Raw genomic sequence first — 20,809 nt, forward strand, 5'->3', positions numbered from 1 at the left:
GCATGAAACACTAACGCTGCTGCTGCGGCCACCAACAGTCCTGTGTGCAAGCACAGGGCACTATCCACACGTGACCCCTACCCCCCACCCCGGGAGCCTGTGCAGCCTGCCACTGCCACGGTCCTGTGATCCAGGGACAACTTCCCTGGGAGAATGCATGGCGTGCCTCAGGCTGTTCTAAGGTCAGGCTGGCCTCTGCCGCCACAGGTTCACCCCACATTCCATTCCCCTCCCTCCCCACAGCCTGAGTGAGCGAGAGCCCCCTAATCAGCTGATGCTTTAACCCCATCCTGTCTGGGTGGGAAGAGAAGCCTGAGGGCAACCTACAGGCAGAGGTGGGGCAAAAACCAAAGCTGAACCCCAAGAGCTCTGTGAACAAAGAAGAGAAAGGGAAATTTCTCCATGCAGCCTCAGGAGTAGTGGATTAAATCCCCACGAGCAACTTGAGGAACCTGCATCTGTGGAATACCTGAATAGACAACGAATCAACCCAAAATTGAGGCAGTGGATTTTGGGAGCAACTGTAGACTTGGGGTTTGCTCTCTGAGACTGACTTGTTTCTGATTTTTATGTTTATCTTAGTATAGATTTTAGCGCTTGTTATCATTGGTGGATTTGTTTATTGGTTGGGTTGCTCTCTTCTTTATTTAATTACTTTCTAATTTTATTTTATTTTAATAATTTTTAAAATTTTAATTATTTTATTTTATTTGTATTTATTTTCTTTCTTTTTTTTCTCCCTTTTCTTCTGAGCCATGTGGCTGACAGGGTCTTGGTGCTCCAGCCTGATGTCAGGTCTGAGCCCCTGAGGTGGGAGAGCAGAGTTCAGGACATTGGACCACCAGAGAACTCCCAGCCTGATCTATAACAATTGATGAGAGCTCTCTCAGAGATCTGCATCTCATTGCTAAGACCCAGCACCACCCAATGGCCAGCAAGCTCCACTGCTGGACACCCCATGCCAAACAACTAGCAAGACAGGAACACAACCCCACCCATAAGGAGAGAGGCTGCTTAAAATCATACTAAGTTCACAGACCCCCCAAAACACACCCCCGGACGCAGCCCTGCCCACCAAAGACAAGATCCAGCCCCACCCACCAGAACACAGGCACCAGTCCCCTCCACCAGGAAGCCTACACAAGCGGCTGAACCAACCTTACCCACTGGGTGCAGACACCAAAAAAAATGGGAAGTATGAACCTGCAGCCTGCGAAAAGGAGACCCTAAACACAGTAAGTTATGCAAAATGGGAAGACAGAGAAATATGCAGCAGATGAAGGAGCAAGGTTAAAACCCATGAGATCAAACAAATGAAGAGGAAATAGGCAGCCTGCCTGAAAAAGAATTCAGAGTAATGATAGTAAAGATGATCCAAAATCTTGGAAATAGAATGGAGAAAATACAAGAAACGTTTAACAAGGACCTAGAAGAACTAAAGAGCAAATAAACAATGATGAACAACACAATAAATGAAATTAAAAATTCTCTGGAATGAAATCAATAGCAGAATCACTGAGGCAGAAGAACGGATAAGTGACCTGGAAGATAAAATAGTGGAAATAACTACTGCAGAGCAGAATAAAGAAAAAAGAATGAAAAGAATTCAGGACAGTCTCAGAGACATCTGGGGCAACGTTAAACGCACCAACATTCGAATTATAGGGGTCCCAGAAGAAGAGGAAAAGAAAGGTTCTGAGAAAATATTTGAAGAGATTATAGTGGAAACCTTCCTTAACATCGGAAAGGAAATAGTCAATCAAGTCCGAGAAGCACAGAGAGTCCCATACAGGATAAATTACAGGGGAAACATGCCAAGACACAGATTAATCAAACTATCAAAAATTAAATACAAAGAAAAAATATTAAAAGCAGCATCAAAAGTTAAGAGAATTCAGCACCACCAAACCAGCTTTACAACCAATGCTAAAGGAACTTCTCTAGGCAGGAAACACAAGAGAAGGAAAAGACCTACAAAAACAAACCCAAAACAATTAAGAAAATGGTAACAGGAACATGTGTATCAATAATTACCTTAAATGTAAATGGATTAAATGCACCAACCAAAAGACGTAGAATGGCTATAGCACAATAAAAGGATCATATACCATGATCAACTGGGGTTTATCCAAGGAATGCAAGGATTCTTCAATATATGCAGATCAATCAATGTGATGCACCATATTAACAAACTGAAGGATAAAAACCATATGATCATCTCAATAGATGCAGAAAAAGCTTTGGACAAAATTCAACACCCATTTATGATAAAAATCCAGAAAGGAGGCATAGAGGAAACTTACCTCAACTTAATAAAGACCATATATGACAAACCCACAGCCAACAGTGTTCACAATTGTGAAAAACTGAAACCATTTCCATTAAGATCAGGAACAAGACAAGGTCGCCCACTCTCACCCCTGTTATTCAACATAGTTTTGGAAGCTTTAGCCACAGCAGTCAGAGAAGTAAAAGAAATAAAGGAACCCAAATTGGAAAAGAAGTAAAGCTGCCACTGTTTGCAGATGACATGATACTATACATAGAGATTCCTAAAGATGCTACTAGAAAATTACTAGAGCTAATCAATGAATTTGGTAAAGTAGCAGGATACAAAATTAATGCAGAGAAATCTCTTGCATTCCTATACACTAATGATGAAAAATCTGAAAGAGAAATTAAGGAAACACTCCCATTTACCATTGCAACAAAAAGAATAAAATACCTAGGAATAAACCTACCTAAGGAGGTAAAAGACCTGTATGCAGAAAACTATAAGACACTGATGAAAGAAATTAAAGATGATACAAACAGATGGAGAGATGTATCATGTTCTTGGATGGGAAGAATCAACATTATGAAAATGACTATACTACCCAAAGCAATCTACAGATTCAATGGAATCCCTATCAAACTACTAATGGCATTTTTCACAGAATTAGAACAAAAAATTTCCCAATTTGTATGGAAACACAAAAGACGCTGAATAGCCAAAGCAATCTTGAGAAAGAAAAACAGAGCTGGAGGAATCAGGCTCCCTGACTTCAGACTACACTACAAAGCTACAGTAATCAAGACAGTATGATACTGGCACAAAAACAGAAATATAGATCAATGGAACAGAAAAGAAAGCCCAGAGATAAACCCACGCACATATGGTCACCTTACCTTTGATAGAAGAGACAAGAATATACAATGGAGAAAAGACAGCCTCTTCAACAAGTGGTGCTGGGAAAACTGGACAGCTACATGAAAAAGAATGAAATTAGAACACTTCCTAATACCATATATAAAAATAAACTCAAAATGGATCAAAGACATAAATGTAGGCCAGACAATATAAAACTCTTAGAGGAAAACATAGGAAGAACACTCTACGACATAAATTACAGCAAGATCCTTTTTGACCCACCTCCTAGAGAAATGGAAATAAAAACAAAAGTAAACAAATGGGACCTAATGAAACTTAAAATCTTTTGCACAGCAAAGGAAACCATAAACAGGACGAAAAGAAAACCCTCAGGATAGGAGAAAATATTTGCAAATGAAGCAACTGACAAAGGATTAATCTCCAAAATATATAAGTAGCACATGCAGCTCAATATCAAAAAAACAAACAACACAATCCAAAAATGGGCAGAAGACCTAAATAGACATTTCTCCAAAGAAGATATACAAATTGCCAGCAAACAAACAAAAGGATGCTCAACATCACTAATCATTAGAGAAATGCAAATCAAAACTACAATGAGGTATCACCTCACACCAGTCAGAATGGCCATCATCAAAAAATCTACAAACAATAAATGCTGGAGAGGGTGTGGAGAAAAGGGAACACTCTTGCACTGTTGGTGGGAATGTAAATTGATACAGCCACTATGGAGAACAGTATGGAGGTTCCTTAAAAAACTAAAAATAGAACTACCATACGACCCAGCAATCCCACTACTGGGCATATGCCCTGAGAAAACCATAATTCAAAGAGTCATGTACCACAATGTTCATTGCATCACTATTTACAATAGCCAGGACATGGAAGCAGCCTAAGTGTCCATCGACAGAGGAATGGATAAAGAAGATGTGGCACATATATACAATGGAATATTACTCAGCCATAGATAGAAACGAAATTGAGTTATTTGTAGTGAGGTGGATGGACCTCGAGTCAGTCATACAGAGTGAAGTAAGTCAGAAAGAGAAAAACAAATACCATATGCTAACACATATATATGGAATCTAAAAAAAAAAGGAAAAATGGTTTGATGAACCTAGGGGTAGGACAGAAATAAAGATGCAGATGTAGAGAATGGACTTGAGCACACAGGGAGGGGCAAGTGTAAGCTGGGACGAACTGAGAGAGTAGCATTGAAATATATACAGTACAAAATGTAAAATAGACAGCTAGTGGGAAGCGGCTGCATCGCACAGGGAGATCACCTCGGTACTTTGTGACCTAGAGGGGTGGGATAAGGGAGGGTGGGAGGGATACGCAAGATGGAGGGGATATGGGGATATATGTATACATATTGCTGATTCACTTTGTTATACAGCAAGAGATTATCATATTAAGTGAAGTAAGTCAGAAAAAGAAAGACAAATATCATATGATATCACTTAGATGTATAATCTAAAATATGATACAAATGAACTTATTTACAAAACAGAAACAGACTCACAGACATAGAAAACAAACTTATGGTTAACAAAGGGGGAAAGGGATAAATTAGGAGTTTGGGATTAGCAGATACAAACTACTATATATAAAATAGGTAAACAGCAAGGACCTAAACCAAACTGGAGAATTATATATATATATATATATATATATATATATGTATATATCTGACACAACATTGTAAATTAACTATACATCAATTAAAAAAATTTTTTTAAATAGTCATGGAATCTGTCCTCATGACATTTACAATTGCGAGAAAAAGTGGAATACTGTCTAGCCTCTTTTTAAATTTATTCATTCAATAAATATTAATTGAACTAGGACTACTGGTGGCACTTTATTTTCATCAGTAAATAATACAGCTTCATGCCCTCATGAAACCTTCGGTTTAGTAGGGATAGATAGACAATAAACACAATAAATGTGTGAATTATATGGTATAGTCAAGGGAGGTAAGTGGTGTGGATAAAAAGCAATAGTTGAGCAGGGTAAGAAGGGGGATCAGGAGGGAGGGAGGTGTGCAGGGCCAGGATGCAGCTTTTAGTAGAGAGATCAGCACCCTGAGACGATGTTTGACCAAAGACTTGGAAGAGGTGCGGGAGCCATTCCCTCAGATACCTGGAGGAAGACCAGCCGTGACTAAGGCTTTCAGGTGGGACCATGCCTGGTGTGTTCAGGGAAGGAGAGGAGGCAAGTGTGGCTGGAGAGGGTCCATAGGAGAGGTGAGAGTAATAGGAAACGAGATCAGAGAGCAAATGGGAGCAAGTCGTGACAGACCTTGGACTGCTTAAGAACTTGGGCTTTAAGCTGAGAGAAGGAGGGAGTCAGGGAGGGGTTTTAGCAGAGGTGTGACATGATTCACCTGACTTGCCTTTCACTCCACCTTTTTGTCAGAAAAGACTGAAGGGGGCAAATAGAGAGGCGAGGAGACCTCCTGCTAGAATAAGATGGGCGAAGGATCTGCTGCCCTGATGAGGTGAGAGGAGTGGAGACAGGGATGTGAGAGGAGAGAGTGAGGTGACAGATGCTGAGTAGTTTTGGAAGGTGCAGCCAATGGGACTTACTGACAGAGTGGACTGTGGTATGAAGAAAGGGAGGAGCTGAGGACGACTCCAAGGCTTTTGACCTTTTGGAAGGAAGGAATTTTCACCAGTTGAGATAAAAGGTGGCAGGAGGAGCGTGTTTTAGGGAAAAAATGAGGAGGTCAGCTTTGGGCATGTTGGGCTTAAGATGTTTAGCAGAGTATCAAGAATAGGTCTGGAGCTGGGTGAAAATCTGGGCTGGAGGCATAAATTTGGAAGTGGCATCACAAAAGATTTTTTATTGCATATGATTAAATATGAAAACATGGATGTTGTTCTAACAAGACAAAATTATGTGGAGCAAAAGCTGAGTTTCTCTTTCACTCTCTTACTCCAAACATACGACCTTTTCCAACAGTAACATTATTAAGGAGCTAGTATGTGTTAAGAAATGAAAAATGTCTTCAGAACGTACAATCTGCCATATCGGAGAACCAGAACCAACAGTTGTTTTTCAGTTTCACATGCATTTTATCACACAAGCAAAGGTGCTTTATAATTGTTCAAGCATTTATGCATAGTTTTTTCCCCATATCTCTATATCTTCCCTTTACTTACACAGTAATGTAATTTCCAGAATGGCCATCTTCCACCATTATGGTGGTGAAGTAACAGAATTTCACATCTGTTTGGAATAAACAATATACTTGGATTTGCATGCCTTTTCTTATGAAATTAAACTGATTTTTAATTGGTCTTATCTTGCAATTTTTTCTTTATCCATCTGGAATGTGCCTGAGCTAAGCGGTACCATCCATTTGAGAAATATCATTGATTATAAAGTACAGGATACACTTTAAGCACTGTAGTAACAATTCTCTAGACTCTAGGCTTTCATCCCTAAAATAGAACCGTTTCTGTACCTTCCATTAGGAAAAGATAACCTTCAGAATGTGAACTAATGCATTTCTGTTTTGTTGAGTTGGCAATTACTCTGTGTAAGGAAAGTAATGATGACTCCTAAAATAACCAGTGTATGAGTTTAGATCATCATCTGTAATAAAACTCAATAGTCTTTCTAGTCTTAGGAGTTCACTGTTTCTTCCCTGAAATCAAAGAGAAAAAAATTAATTGAAAAAGAAAAACAAATCAAACCCACTTCAGTTTGATTTTTTGGCAGAGTTCTGTCTCCAAGAACATGTATCAGAAACCTCCACACCTAGATTGACACATGGCTTATCCCAATCAGCTGCTTGTTATGCAGCTATTGCATCCATCATGGTATCCAGTAAATAGGAAAAAAATAAGAAAGAGTAAGGCACGAGTTCTCAAGAAGCTCACAGTTCCACTAAGCCAATAAAAATTTAGCTTTAGGGAAAAAATATCACTGTGAATGATTCTCAAGCCAACTGAACCAAGGTATTCTGCTGTTGAAAAAAACTGATGAATGAATGTTCTCAATTGAAAGCTTGCTCTATGAGTTTTTCTTGAATCTTTAGCACTAACCACTGTCTTTTTCTAGACAGATCCAGCACATAGCAAAGTGAATAAGTACCAGAAGCAATAGCAGAAAAACTGAGGCTCAGCCAATCACATTCAATTCAACTTGATTTTTATAGACACATGAGCTCCTACTTGTGATTTTAGTTTCCATCCATTTTTGCTGATAAAAATGTTCTTATTTGCAAGATCAAACAAAACACATCTAAATTACATGGTGCCCTGCAAAGAACCATGTCACCTGAACAAATCTGAAATCATATTCTGTAGGTTTTGCTCTTCATGTGCAAATGGGCTCAAAGGACAAAGCAAGAGTCATATCAGACTTCTCTTTCCTCCTCCTCCTCTCCTTCCCCCCATCTCCCTCCTTTCCTTCTCCTCCAGTGGTAGTTTGCCTCTGGGTTCTCTCATACCATCCTTCCTCTGCATTCCACTTGCCAACCACCCCAGTTCATACCAGAACAACCATAATAACCTTCAAACTGATTCCCTTCCTATAATCCCTGCCCACTCAAATCCAGCACATTCCCGTCTCATAGACTCACCTTTCTTCAACACAGATTTTTGTCAAGCCCTTTGCCTGTTCAAAAATGTTTACTGATTTCTTATTCCCCATTTAATAATGTCCAAAAGTCTTAGAGTCAGAATCAAAGCCTCCAAAATAAAACAATTTCTAGCATTTGGTTACTATTTGAATGCAAAGTTTCACATACACATGGCTATGTTCAACCAAGTGCTCAAGAGAAATTTGGCAAAAGATTTTTCACATCAGTGGAAATGAATAGCTGGCTCTCCTTTAGGAAGTGGTGTTGCCTACCTAAACTTGCTTTTTGTTTCCTTAAGGAACAAAGGGTGATTTATCTTGACATCTATGGATGAATATCAGCATTTCCATCACTTAGAAATGATCAGTTACTCTTTTTTTGAATTGTCCTGTCACTGGAGGTTTACTGGAATCAAAGACAAATGTGTTTATCAGGGCTGTTGAAAATCATAGTGGCCAGGACTGGAAAACTTGATACTTGCTTTCAAAAGAAAATATGGCTGGTATAGTTATTTCATAGAGCCCTGACATTGCGTGTCTCTTATATTGTTTGCTATTAATTATAGGATTTAAAATATCTTCTACAAGAGCCTAAAAAGATGAACTTTATGCTAAATGAGTATCACCTCTCTAGGGTGGCATGATAGAGTACCACTCTGTTCTTTATATGTTGTTTTACATTTTATTTTTTAATACACGTTACCTTTAGAATCTGGAAAAAAAAAGATGTCTATTTTAAACAAGAAACTAAAGTTTTCTTCAAAAATTCATATGAACAGTTAACTTTGAAATTTGGTATTTGTCGGATACTTGAAATTGGCTGTACTGGCTTGTCCCCTCTAATGAATTAATTTCTGAATGGCATCTCAGTACCTATTAGAAATAGCCAACAGACTCAGAGCTCAGCAATGGGAGTTTGTTCATTCAATCCAATCATTATTGACTAATTTGCATTTTAGAATGCTAATTCAACTATTACTTAGTCATTCCTCAAAACTGTCCAATAGGAAAGATGAATGTAATTAACCCTGCTTAAAAGTGGGACCAGCCAACGGAGCCCCATAGAGGAAGCCGATTCCCCCAGGTATGCAGTCATAACTGCCGGGAATCATGCCACGTTTCAGGGCCACCACACATCCAGTAAGACACCCAAGAGCAAGATTGTTTTTAAATAGCTCCAACATTTCTATTTCATAAGCATTTGGGTTTAGATTTGCTCAAACTCTACAGCATTGATCAGCCTTGCAAACCTTTCTAAATGTAACATTGGGTCTATCCAGCCACTTCTCATGGCAACCCAAATATAAAACGTGCAGCAGTGTAGATACGCTTTTAAAATGTTCACAAACTCCCCCAAATATACTAACAGAAGTATCACAGTGACAAGGTGATAATCAGATGAGAAATAGATATTCAATATCCAGTATGCACAGGGCTCTGTGCTGGAGCTATGTACAGGGATAGGAGCAAGAAATCAGACACTGACAACTCTATTTTTGCTCTAAGGCACTTATAGTTTGATAAAGAAACCAGTCAAGTACATATAAAACTTAAGATACTATAGAAAAAATTTCAAATGTATTTACTTTCAATTTTAGAATAAGCATCTTTTTTATTTTTAATAGTCACTTTATTTAAGCTTAAGGCACAGCACTTAGCGCACACGTTACTTTAGAAGGTTGGAAATCTTCCGGGAATTGACCCCGAAATTATTTACTGCATTATTTAAAGAATGCTGATGAACTCTCTTTCAAGAAGGAAAGTATGGAAGCACAATAAACCTAAGAGAAAACGTTTTGAAAAACTAAGCATGTTTCTAGCTGACCGTGGAAGGATGACACATGTAATGAATCAGTGTGTTATCAGTTACCACTACTGTATGCCATCACATGTAGTAATTGTCTATGCTCTTCTTCACATACACACAAGCACACACACACACCGCAATCAAACATATATGCTTGTTCCTGTTTTTTAACGTATTTATTGGAGTATAATTGCTTTACAATGGTGTGTTAGTTTCTGCTGTATCTCAAAGTGAATCAGCTATACATATATGTATATCCCCATATCCCCTCCCTCTTGCATCTCCCTCCCACCAGCCCTATCCCATGCCTCTAGGTGCTTCCCACTAGCTATCTATTTTACATTTGGTAGTGTATATATGTCCTTACCACTCTCTCACTTCATCCCAGCTTACCCTTCCCCATCCCCGTGTTCCCAAGTCCATTCTCTACGTCTGCATCTTTATTCCTGTCCGGTCCCTATGTTCTTCAGAACATTTTTTTTTTGATTCCGTATATATGTGTTAGCATATTGTATTTGTTTTCCTCTTTCTGACTTACTTCACTCTGTATGACTGACTCGAGGTCCATCCACCTCATCACAAATAAATCAATTTCATTTCTCTTTATGGCTGAGTAATATTCCATTGTATATATGTGCCACATCTTTATCCATTCATCTGTTGATGGACACTTAGGATGCTTCCATGTCCTGGCTATTGTGAATAGTGCTGCAATGAACATTGTGGTACATGACTCTTTTTGAATTATGGTTTTCTCAGGGTATATGCCCAGTAGTGAGATTGCTGGCTCATATGGTAGTTCTATTTTTAGTTTTTTAAGGAACCTCCATACTGTTCTCCATAGTGGCTCTATCTATTTACATTCCCACCAACAGTGCAAGAGGGTTCCCTTATCTCCAGACCCTCTCCAGCATTTATTGTCTGTAGACTTTTTGATGATGGCCATTCTGACTGGTGTGAGGTGATACCTCATTGTAGTTTTGATTTGCATTTCTCTACTGATTAGTGATGTCGAGCATCCTTTCATGTGTTTGTTGGCAATCTGTATATCTTCTTTGGAGAAATGTCTGTTTTGGTCTTCTGCCCATTTTTTTATTAGGTTGTTTGTTTCTTTGATATTGAGCTGCATGTGCTGCTTATATATTTTGGAGATTAATCCTTTATCAGTTGCTTCATTTGCAAATATTTTCTCCCATCTTGAGGGTTGTCCTTTCGTCTTGTTTATGGTTTCCTTTGCTGTGCAAAAGATTTTAAGTTTCATTAGGTCCCATTTGTTTATTTTTGTTTTTATTTCCATTTCTCTAGGAGGTGGGTCAAAAAGGATCTTGCTGTAATTTATGTCGTAGAGTGTTCTGCCTATGTTTTCCTCTAAGAGTTTTATAGTGTCTGGCCTTACATTTAGGTCTTTAATCCATTTTGAGTTTATTTTTGTGTATGGTATTAGGAAGTGTTCTAATTTCATTCTTTTACATGTAGTTGTCCAGTTTTCCCAGCACCACTTGTTGAAGAGGTTGTCTTTTCTCCATTGTATATTCTTGTCTCCTTTATCAAAGATAAAAGTTGACCATATGTGCTTGGGTTTATCTCTGGGCTTTCTCTTCTGTTCCATTGATCTATATTTCTGTTTTTGTGCCAGTACCATACTGTCTTGATTACTGTAGCTTTGTAGTATAGTCTGAAGTCAGGGAGCCTGATTCCTCCAGCTCTGTTTTTCTTTCTCAAGATTGCTTTGGCTATTCAGCGTCTTTTGTGTTTCCATACAAATTGGGAAGTTTTTTGTTCTAGTTCTGTGAAAAATGCCATTAGTAGTTTGATAGGGATTCCATTGAATCTGTAGACTGCTGCAGTCATTTTCACAGTGTTCATTCTTCCCATCCAAGAACATGGTATATCTCTCCATCTGTTTGTATCATCTTTAATTTCTTTCATCAGTGTCTTATAGTTTTCTGCATACAGGTCTTGTGTCTCCTTAGGTAGGTTTATTCCTAGGTATTTTATTCTTTTTGTTGCAATGGTAAATGGGAGTGTTTCCTTAATTTCTCTTTCAGATTTTTCATCATTAGTGTATAGGAATGCAAGAGATTTCTCTGCATTAATTTTGTATCCTGCTACTTTACCAAATTCATTGATTAGCTCTAGTAGTTTTCTGGTAGCATCTCTAGGATTCTCTATGTATAATATCATGCCATTTGCAAAGAGTGACAGTTTTACTTCTTCTTTGCCAATTTGGATTCCTTTTATTTCTTTTTCTTCTCTGACTGCTGTGGCTAAAGCTTCCAAAACTATGTTGAATAATAGGGGTGAGACTGGGCAACCTTGTCTTGTTCCTGATCTTAGTGGAAATGGTTTCAGTTTTTCACCATTGAGAAATTCATTTGTTTGGTCTGGTGGGTTTTTACCTTGCTCCTTCATCTGCTGCATATTTCTCTGTCTTCTCATTTTGCTTAACTTACTGTGTTTGGGGTTTCCTTTTCACAGGCTGCAGGTTTGTACTTCCCATATTTTTTGGTGTCTGCCCCCAGTGGGTAAGGTTGGTTCAGTGGGTTGTGTAGGCTTCCTGTTGGAGGGGACTGGTGCCTGTTTTCTGATGGATGAGGCTGTATCTTGTCTTTCTGGTGGACAGGACCACGTCTAGTGGTGTGTTTTGGGGTGTCTGTGAACTTAGTATGATTTTAGGCACCCTCTCTGCTAATGGGTGGGTTTGTGTTCCTGTCTTGCTAGTTGTTTGGCATGGGGTGTCCAGCACTGGGGCTTAATGGACGTTGAGTGGATCTGGGTCTTAGTGTTGAGATGGAGATCTCTGGGAGATCTCTTGCCATTTGATATTACATGGAGCCGGGAGGTCTCTGGTGGACCAGTGTCCTGAACTCGGCTCTCCCACCTCAGAGGCTCAGGCCTAACACCTGGCCAGAGCACCAAGACTCTGTCAGCCACTCGGACAGGTACGTGGGGAGTTTCTTGCCTTTTGGGAAGTCTGAGGTCTTCTGCCAGCGTTCAGTAGGAGTGTAGATGTATTTTTGATGTATTTGTGGGGAGGAAGGTGATCTCCATGTCTTATTCCTCTGCCATCTTCAGATGGATGAATCTCATTCAAAGATTCAATGCTTACAACTTTACATCCTCCAAATCCAGCAAAAATCACTTTCAATGGAAACCCACTGCACAACCACTTAGGATTATTTTCTGTTGTCTGAAACTCTTCTTGTGCAAGTCTTCTGGAACTGCTGCACACAGCCTACTTCCATCTCAGCAGAAAGCCCATTCTAGACTCTCTTGTGACTCACACTGCAGGCCTCTAACTTCTCAACCATCCTGGTTAATAAGGAGCCAATGAGGCAGAAACTGAGAAATGTGAGTCCCTCGTGGTCAGCACTATGATGGCACTCTCCTGGCCTTAAGACTCTTCAATGATCCTTTCTCTGGGTCCTTTCCAGTTGGGCCTGGGTTTTTTCTCATGCTTATTGTTTTTAATGGAAGAGCATTCTCAGTACCTCTCAAATGAATGAAAATCCTGTTTATGTTCTTGTCTGCCCCAGTTTAAGGCTTCACAAGGATTTATTCTTGTTTTAAGCACACACAGACTGTCCCAATTCCCTGTTTTTGGCTGGCGGAGCCTCTTCAGAGCACTTTAGGGGCAAATGGCTCTTTCTCCCTTGATCCCAGGGGAGAGTCAAAATGAAAATAACAGACTTAGGTGACCCAAGCTCCTTCACATTACCTCCGACTTCTCATTCAAAGTGGTGCTTTGGGCGACAGGTGGAGTTATAATTATAGATGAGAAAAAAACCACATCAGCAGCTGTTGCTCCTGTTTGTTCCCGGCTATCACTGTCACCAGTGGACAAATTGGCATAAACAGTTCTCCAGACTCCGCATGAACGAAGGGTGAGCCGAGAGTACAACATCGACCCGAAGGCACCTCTGCAGGGGGAGCCTGGAGATTGTCTTTCCTGTCGGAGACTCCAAACCAAACAAATAGGTTAGTGCACCGAGTATACCTATGCATTTTACCTCTGACCTCTACTCGATGTGATCTTGGTTTTTCTGACAGAGCTGTAACAGAAGGGTGAACTGTTAAAGGAAAGAGAGTTATTTAAGGACTGTTATTCAAAAGTCCAGTGCCCGTGAGAACAAATTATGAAATGGGTTTAATTTATTATGCTCCTCTCCCAGTTTTGGCTGTATTCACATTAGACAAAGAGACAAAGTGAAAATGGAAAAATGAAACTGCTTTTGTGGCCTGAGTTCCAACCTTTCGTAATGATACCTACTTTTGCCAAAAAAATCTCTGGTTTCTTTGTTAAAATCAGTAGTTGAAGCCTTAGGCTGGTGATTAGAAAAAAAAATACCACTCCAGAATATAGTTCCAGAGTTTCACTTTTTTTTTTTAGGGAAACTAGGCAAATGAGAATTGGGTTTTTTCTCTACCTCTGAATAAAGACAGAAAATGTCCTTGTTTATGATAAAATGTGTAGGCTACTTTGTATAAGAAATCTGCTATAGGATTTATTACTTATGTCTAGTACAGTTCTACCTAAAAACTCGATAATTTCAGTCTAAGTAGCTCTATAAGACTCCTCATAGATCCTTTTGAAAGCAAAAGGTTTCAAAGAAATTTCACGTTCTCTGTGTATGCTTTGTGTCAGAAAGCTGTGGAGCAGGATTTTCAAACAAAGATTAGCTTTGGGGCATCTTCTCAAAACCTGAATGTTTAGTGTCTTGGTGAAGAGCAATGGAATTCCAGAGAATCCACTAAAAACTAGGCTTTGGGGCCCAGTTCTCAACCCACCCACATCCATGGAACAGTCCAGGTGGAAAGAGTCCTAAATAATGGCCTCATTTTTTCAGCTCCAAACAGAAGGTGCCCCATCCCTAAGCATATTATGTGGGACTTTTCAATGGGAAAATGCACCTTACTCAGTATCACTGTGGCCCGACGTTTTGTCTACCTTGTGAAGTGCACGGATTGCTAACTATGCACTCAGAGCTCCACTAGACAGACAATTAAATTAAAACAACCAAAAGTAACCCATCAATTAAATTCCCACAAGGGGCTGGCTTCTCCTGATTTCTAAGAGAGCCATAACTTTCTTTTAGGAAATTTAAGGGTGAAGTAAATACCTCTTTACACATTTTAGCAAATAAAGCCCCAAACAATAAGTGTGACCACTGCTTTTAAAAAGGTCAATTAATATAGCATATCAATACCTTAGCTCTTCCCATGGATTCAGAAAATATATGATAGATCATAATACACCATCTCTCATATATCTCATTTAGTCATTCAAATATTTATTGAGTAATGGCTATATAATCTCAAAATATTTAGAAATGAAGGCAAGCTTAAGATTTCTAATATTTCTTTTTCCAGACACTCCTTTCTTCCCTTTTTCTACTAAAAGATTTAGCACTGAGTTGGTGGTTATCTCCAAATTCCAAATTGTTCAAGCTGAGAAAGGCAAATAGTAGAGATGGTTGACTGGTTGCTGTTTAGGGTTTCTTTTGAGATACAGATTTATGCTCTGTCTTAAACATTGCTTTTTACTTGTGTGTTGTCTTCTTGCTCTTCTAGAAAAAAAAGAAAAACTATCCAAGATGACTGTCACTTACTCCAGTAAAGTAGCAAATGCGACTTTTTTTGGATTTCATAGGTTACTCCTCAAGTGGAGAGGCAGCATCTACAAACTACTATACAGGGAATTTATTGTTTTTGCTGTACTTTACACAGCAATAAGTTTTATGTACAGGTACTTTCCTTTGCACGTGTCCTTAAATGGCCATTAGATAGCATATATGAATACAGTCTCAAAAATCCAAGCCCTTTGGCTGCCGCTGATTTTTGCATTATGTAACCTCCTCCTTTGCATGATCCTCTGTTGCCTACTTCTCTCCAGGACTGGGTATTTTAATCCACACCTAACCATTTTTAGGATGTTAAATAGACTCTAACCGTCATGTTCAGGTGGCTCTCATTCCAGCCCCACTTTAATTGGTCATGATGAGGTATTAGTTGTGCTTCAAGAATTTTGCTATAGGCATAAAATGAAAGATTTATACCTAGAACCTCACTAAGTGATGATTTTGAATGGCAAAGTCCACAGACAAATAGTTATTTGTGCTTCTCTGAACTATGTTATGCATAGTTTGAGTTTCTGATTTGACAGCTTGCAGCGACTACCTACATAGTTAACATGTTCGTGAATAGTGTGTATCAGGCAACTTTCCTTCCTCTTTCCTGGAATGACGAAATCTTATCCAAGTTGGTGCCCCCAATGTTACCAATATCTCAATTAAAGAAAAGGCCTGAAAACTAATTTATTTTCTTTATATCTTCTGAGTTCAGGGCACATTATATTCATAAAAGACGTTTATTCTTTATAACCTCACAAACTTTGCCTGTCTGACTGACGGGAAATATGAGTAACATCATGTCCAAGAAATACTTTTATAACTAAAAATTATAGTCTTAATAAAATTGTATCAGTATTATAAAAGGGAAGCTTTATTAGTTTTTTTAATTAATATTGATTGCATACATTTCTTCTCTGGGGAAAGTTAAAACTTAAAATAGAAAAGCTAAAGGTTTTTGAGGCTGTATTTCCACCTTTACTGTGTTCATCAGTTTGTTTTTTCTTCTGCATACAATGGATAAATTTGTGTATCATTGTTTTCACCTACATTCTTCGTTGCAGCGACAGGACACCATGTGAAGAAGAGGGACCTTAATTTGGCTATAGCTGATAATGACCAAAAGTAGAATAGGAAGAGTTACTTTGCTCCATATCAAAACTACAGTTCCAAACAAATGTATCTACTGGTATACATTTTGGCAAAATATCTTTACAAGGAAAGTTTTATTAAAAACCTCTAATAATTTTTCAGATTTGTCTTCTAAATACGGTATTATTTTGATGATTTATTTATGTGTCACCTACTCCTTCAGAATATGAAATGGTGGAAGACACATGACGTTTCAGGATAATTAGTTTATTTTTACTAATGTGAATTTATTGCTGCTACTGCCTCTTAGAATAGAATAGCTCTTAGAACAGTTGCATTGTAGCCAGAAATGCTCCATGGGGCCTTAACTTTGACTCCAATATCTTATTTATACCCCACAAAATTGTATGCACATATGTTTTCTAAAGACCAAAGAGGGCTTACATTTATAACAATAATCATTAGTTCAAGCCATTTTTCATTTTTTAAAGTTCAAATGTAAAAGTTTTTTAAAATAGACCCTTATATGTTGATCGAAGCTCTACCAAGAACTACAGGTTGAATCTGTCGAGAAAGTCAGACATATCTGTAGACAAATACAGACATAGTTTCATTCTCATGTCTACTAATGATGCTAAGTTTTTTAATCCTGTTATAAGCAAATAGTTATACCTAGCAAAAATATCTAAGACAGAACCAGAATTCACTAGTTTGATTATACGTCTTTTTTTTTTTTTTTAATGCGTTATGCGGGCCTCCCACTGCTGTGGCCTCCCCCACTGCGGAGCACAGGCTCCGGACGCACAGGCTCCGGATGCGCAGGCCCAGCGGCCATGGCCCACGGGCCCAGCCGCTCCGCATGTGGGATCCTCCCGGACCGGGGCATGAACCCGCGTCCCCCGCATCGGCAGGCGGACTCCCAACCACTGCGCCACCAGGGAAGCCCTATACCTCTTTTTATTTGGGGATGGATTTGACAAAATACTCGCTGTGGTACTTTCTAGCTAGTAAAATTTCTATGTGTCTATCAGCTAAATATTTTTTCCTTTGGCCAACTATTAATAGTAACAACCACTTTATTATTGATTAAGTGTGACAACATATGCTAAGTGGTTTTATATATCATATATTCTTTAATCCTCATAACATTCCTGATACATATCAATAGGTATTAATTATCCCCGTTTACAAATGAGAAAACTGAGACTCAGAGAGATTTAAAAATATGCTCCAAATCCAAATCTGTTAAGTGGCAGATCTGGGATTCAAACCTGGCTCTGTTAAACCCTACGGTCTGTGCTCTCTACGTTTAAATTCTCTCTGATCATTTTTATCTGAGTACCAGAAACCATTCTAGCTGTAACTTGTCATCAGCATGACCTTGATAGGCCTGTCCACCAGGTGATGCCTCTCTTGTCAGCTTTTCTTGATTTCAGAATTTCTGACACCTTTTCCAAGCTGAGGAAGGCACTCCAAGCCCACCCTGCACCCACACACCTTCTTGGTCAGCACCACCTCCCAGGTCTTCATCTGCAGTCTGGTCGGTGGCTCACTGTCACCTCATTATCTCTCTGCGTCTTTCTTCAAAGTTCTACTGACCCAAATAGGCCTCTGACACATGCTATGATGAGTGTTTCCAAGGGGTTCCTTCCTCCCTTGGAAAAGCTGCATTCATTCATTTATTCAAATTCATCTGTGTTTTCTTTCTGGATTTTGATCATTATTATTAACCTGCCTTGAGATAGTTCTTCTGATTCTGAATCTCCTCCTTGCAACATAAATACCAATAATTGTTTCATTAAATGGATTTATGTTTAACAATACCAGAAAATGGGTTTGTGTCAGATCCATAATATAAATTTTTATATTTATACTATAGAAATAAAAACCCACCAAACATAATTATAAAAATGTCACTACTAATTGTTAAATCTGTGTTGTTTTATATTTTAAATGTATATTTTTAATATTTTTATTTTGAAAATAGTTTTTAAGATTTTTTTTTTGATGTGGACCATTTTTAAAGTCTTTACTGAATTTGTTATAATATTGCTTCTGTTTTATGTTTTGGTGTTTTGGCCCCAAGGCATGTGGGATCTTAGCTCCCCGACCAGGGATCGAACCCATACCCCATGCATTACAAGGCAAAATCTCAACCACTGGACCGCCAGGGAAGTCCCTTAAATAACTGTAGGCTTTAAAATAAACAGTTATAGGGCTTCCCTGGTGGCGCAGTGGTTGAGAGTCTGCCTGCCGATGCAGGGGACACTGGTTCGTGCCCCGGTCTGGGAAAATCCCACATGCCACGGAGCGGCTGGGTCCGTGAGCCGTGGCCGCTGAGCCTGCGTGTCCGCAACAGGAGAGGCCCTTGTACCGCAAAAAAAAAAAAAAAATTACTTAATAAGTGTAATCCACTTAAGGCACTCTTTTTTTAAGTACATATGGTGAATAATTGGAAAATGGACTCTTTTATGAAGTATTTTGCTCTAAATCCAATGCATTAATCATATAAAAATTTTAAAATATGAAGTATTTAAAAATAAAATGGTTACTATGTCCCACTGTGTAATGACCAACGACATTTACGTACTAAAAACGTTAGTACTTAAAACATTCAGCAGTTAAAAAGGTTTTGAGATACATCAACTTAGGTAGAAAAGAAAAAGTTATTGCTCCTTTAAAAATAAATTGAGGTTATTTTCGCTTAATTGTTTGCACTGAATGTCACTTGCAAAGCAGGTGCAGAAGTATAATGTCATAAAGGGCTGTGCATTTTACTTTTGCTCCAGATTGTTACTTACAGGAGCCCAAAAACGTTACTTTGAAAAATTATCAATTTACTGTGACAGATATGCTGAACAAATTCCAGTAACCTTTGTGCTTGGTAAGTATAGGTCACATGCAGAATGCAGCCACACAGCTGTCTCCGTTAGGATAACACCAATGACTCTGCATGGGAGTGTTTCCAAGCTGAGAGGCATGCCTGAAAAGTCACTGCTTGCAATAGAACCAGAATCATCCGTAAGGTTTACCTTCAAGGCTGCTTTCGCTAAATTAACAACCAACAAGTTTGAGGTAATAATCTGCTCTTGGACAATTCAGCTTTCTTTTCACTAACTCTCCATTTTTGCCGTCAATATTTGAGTTCTAATACCCACTTACTGGGTGCTATAGCATTGCGAGGCACAAATTACATATTTTTTCTGGAGGGCAAAATCATCAGATATGGATAACAACATATTTTTTACACCCCGATCCCTAAAAAAACTAAAATTCTGCTGAAAGCATCAGTGTCAACAATGTGTCTACAGTAAGAAATTGCTTTACAATTTCCTGTTATTCTACAGGGTTTTATGTTACTCTGGTGGTGAACCGATGGTGGAACCAGTTTGTGAATCTGCCCTGGCCAGACAGGCTGATGTTTCTCATCTCCAGCAGCGTTCATGGGAGTGACGAGCATGCGCGCCTGCTCAGGACACTGATGCGCTATGTCAACCTCACATCCCTGCTCATCTTCCGCTCGGTGAGCACGGCTGTGTACAAAAGGTTTCCGACGATGGACCATGTGGTTGAAGCAGGTATTGTAAATGACTTTTCCTTCCATGGGGCTCCTCTTGACCTCGATCAGAACTTTCAAAGTTCCTTGGAAAATGCCTTTTATTTATTCATTCATTCAAGAAGCATTTACTGATTACCTATCATGTGCCAGAAACAGTCTTAAGAGGTAAAAATGAATGTCATGGTTCCTGCCCTCAAGAAGTTTACTTGGGGGGCAGAGCAAAGGAAACAGCTGACAGTCAAACTCAAATTAAGTTGTAAACAGTCACATGGTCCATAATATAATAATTATCATATTTATTCAAACCTTCTGTAATATCACCTTACATTTTCTAGCACTTTACAGTTTATGCACTTTCATAAATATTATTTCATATGGACCTCAAAAAAACCATGAGAGATTCAGAGAGGTTATGACCTGTCCTGGATCACATAGCTCATTAGTGGGAGAGCCAAAATTTCAATTCAGGCTCAGAACTCCTAACTTAATCCTTCCCCCCGCACCTACCAAACACAGAAGATTCTGGTAGGAACCAGAAATGCGGCTTTTCATCTAGGCAGAGCCTGAGAGGTGGCAGTAAAAGGCTGCTTTAGTGGGGGTATGTTGTCTCTCCTATTCCTCAGAGTAGATGCAGTTTTGTACCTGGGCTTCTGGACACAGGATGCTGAGAACAAATCACGTTTGAAGAATGGTTCTCTTTGGTGTGTTAATACTTAGCAAAGAAGCTGTTAAACCAGCCTTCAAGGGGATGAGGATTAAATAAGATCATTGTTGGCACGTACAGAATAAAAATGGGGTTTTGTGCTGGGTTGTCTTTGATCCATCTGAGAGTATGTTGGAATGTATAAATGAATATATAGTAGATATAGGAACCATGAGATGATTCTGCCTTTATATTGAGTACAGTCTCGAATTAGGTTGCTTTATCCAGTCTCCTTTTCTGAAATGTCCTTGAAAATATATATATATATATATATATA

General features: G+C 38.9%; 2 protein-coding genes across 2 annotated transcripts in view; one reads left to right on the top strand and one right to left on the bottom strand.

Moving 5' to 3' along the window:
- RAB3IP (RAB3A interacting protein) overlaps nucleotides 1-20,809 on the bottom strand; it is a 155,921-nt gene that overhangs the window by 81,874 nt on the left and 53,238 nt on the right. The gene's annotated exons all lie outside the window — the stretch shown is intronic.
- BEST3 (bestrophin 3) overlaps nucleotides 15,146-20,809 on the top strand; it is a 40,513-nt gene continuing 34,849 nt past the window's right edge. The window contains exons 1-3 of the mRNA XM_024737143.1: nucleotides 15,146-15,297; nucleotides 19,060-19,154; nucleotides 19,618-19,848. Of these exons, the coding sequence (XP_024592911.1) occupies nucleotides 15,146-15,297; nucleotides 19,060-19,154; nucleotides 19,618-19,848 (478 nt within the window). The remainder of the gene's footprint in view (nucleotides 15,298-19,059; nucleotides 19,155-19,617; nucleotides 19,849-20,809) is intronic.

The sequence above is a fragment of the Neophocaena asiaeorientalis genome, unplaced genomic scaffold (genome assembly GCF_003031525.2).
Source record: "Neophocaena asiaeorientalis asiaeorientalis breed wild unplaced genomic scaffold, Neophocaena_asiaeorientalis_V1.1 scaffold134, whole genome shotgun sequence".
NCBI lineage: Eukaryota > Metazoa > Chordata > Mammalia > Artiodactyla > Phocoenidae > Neophocaena > Neophocaena asiaeorientalis.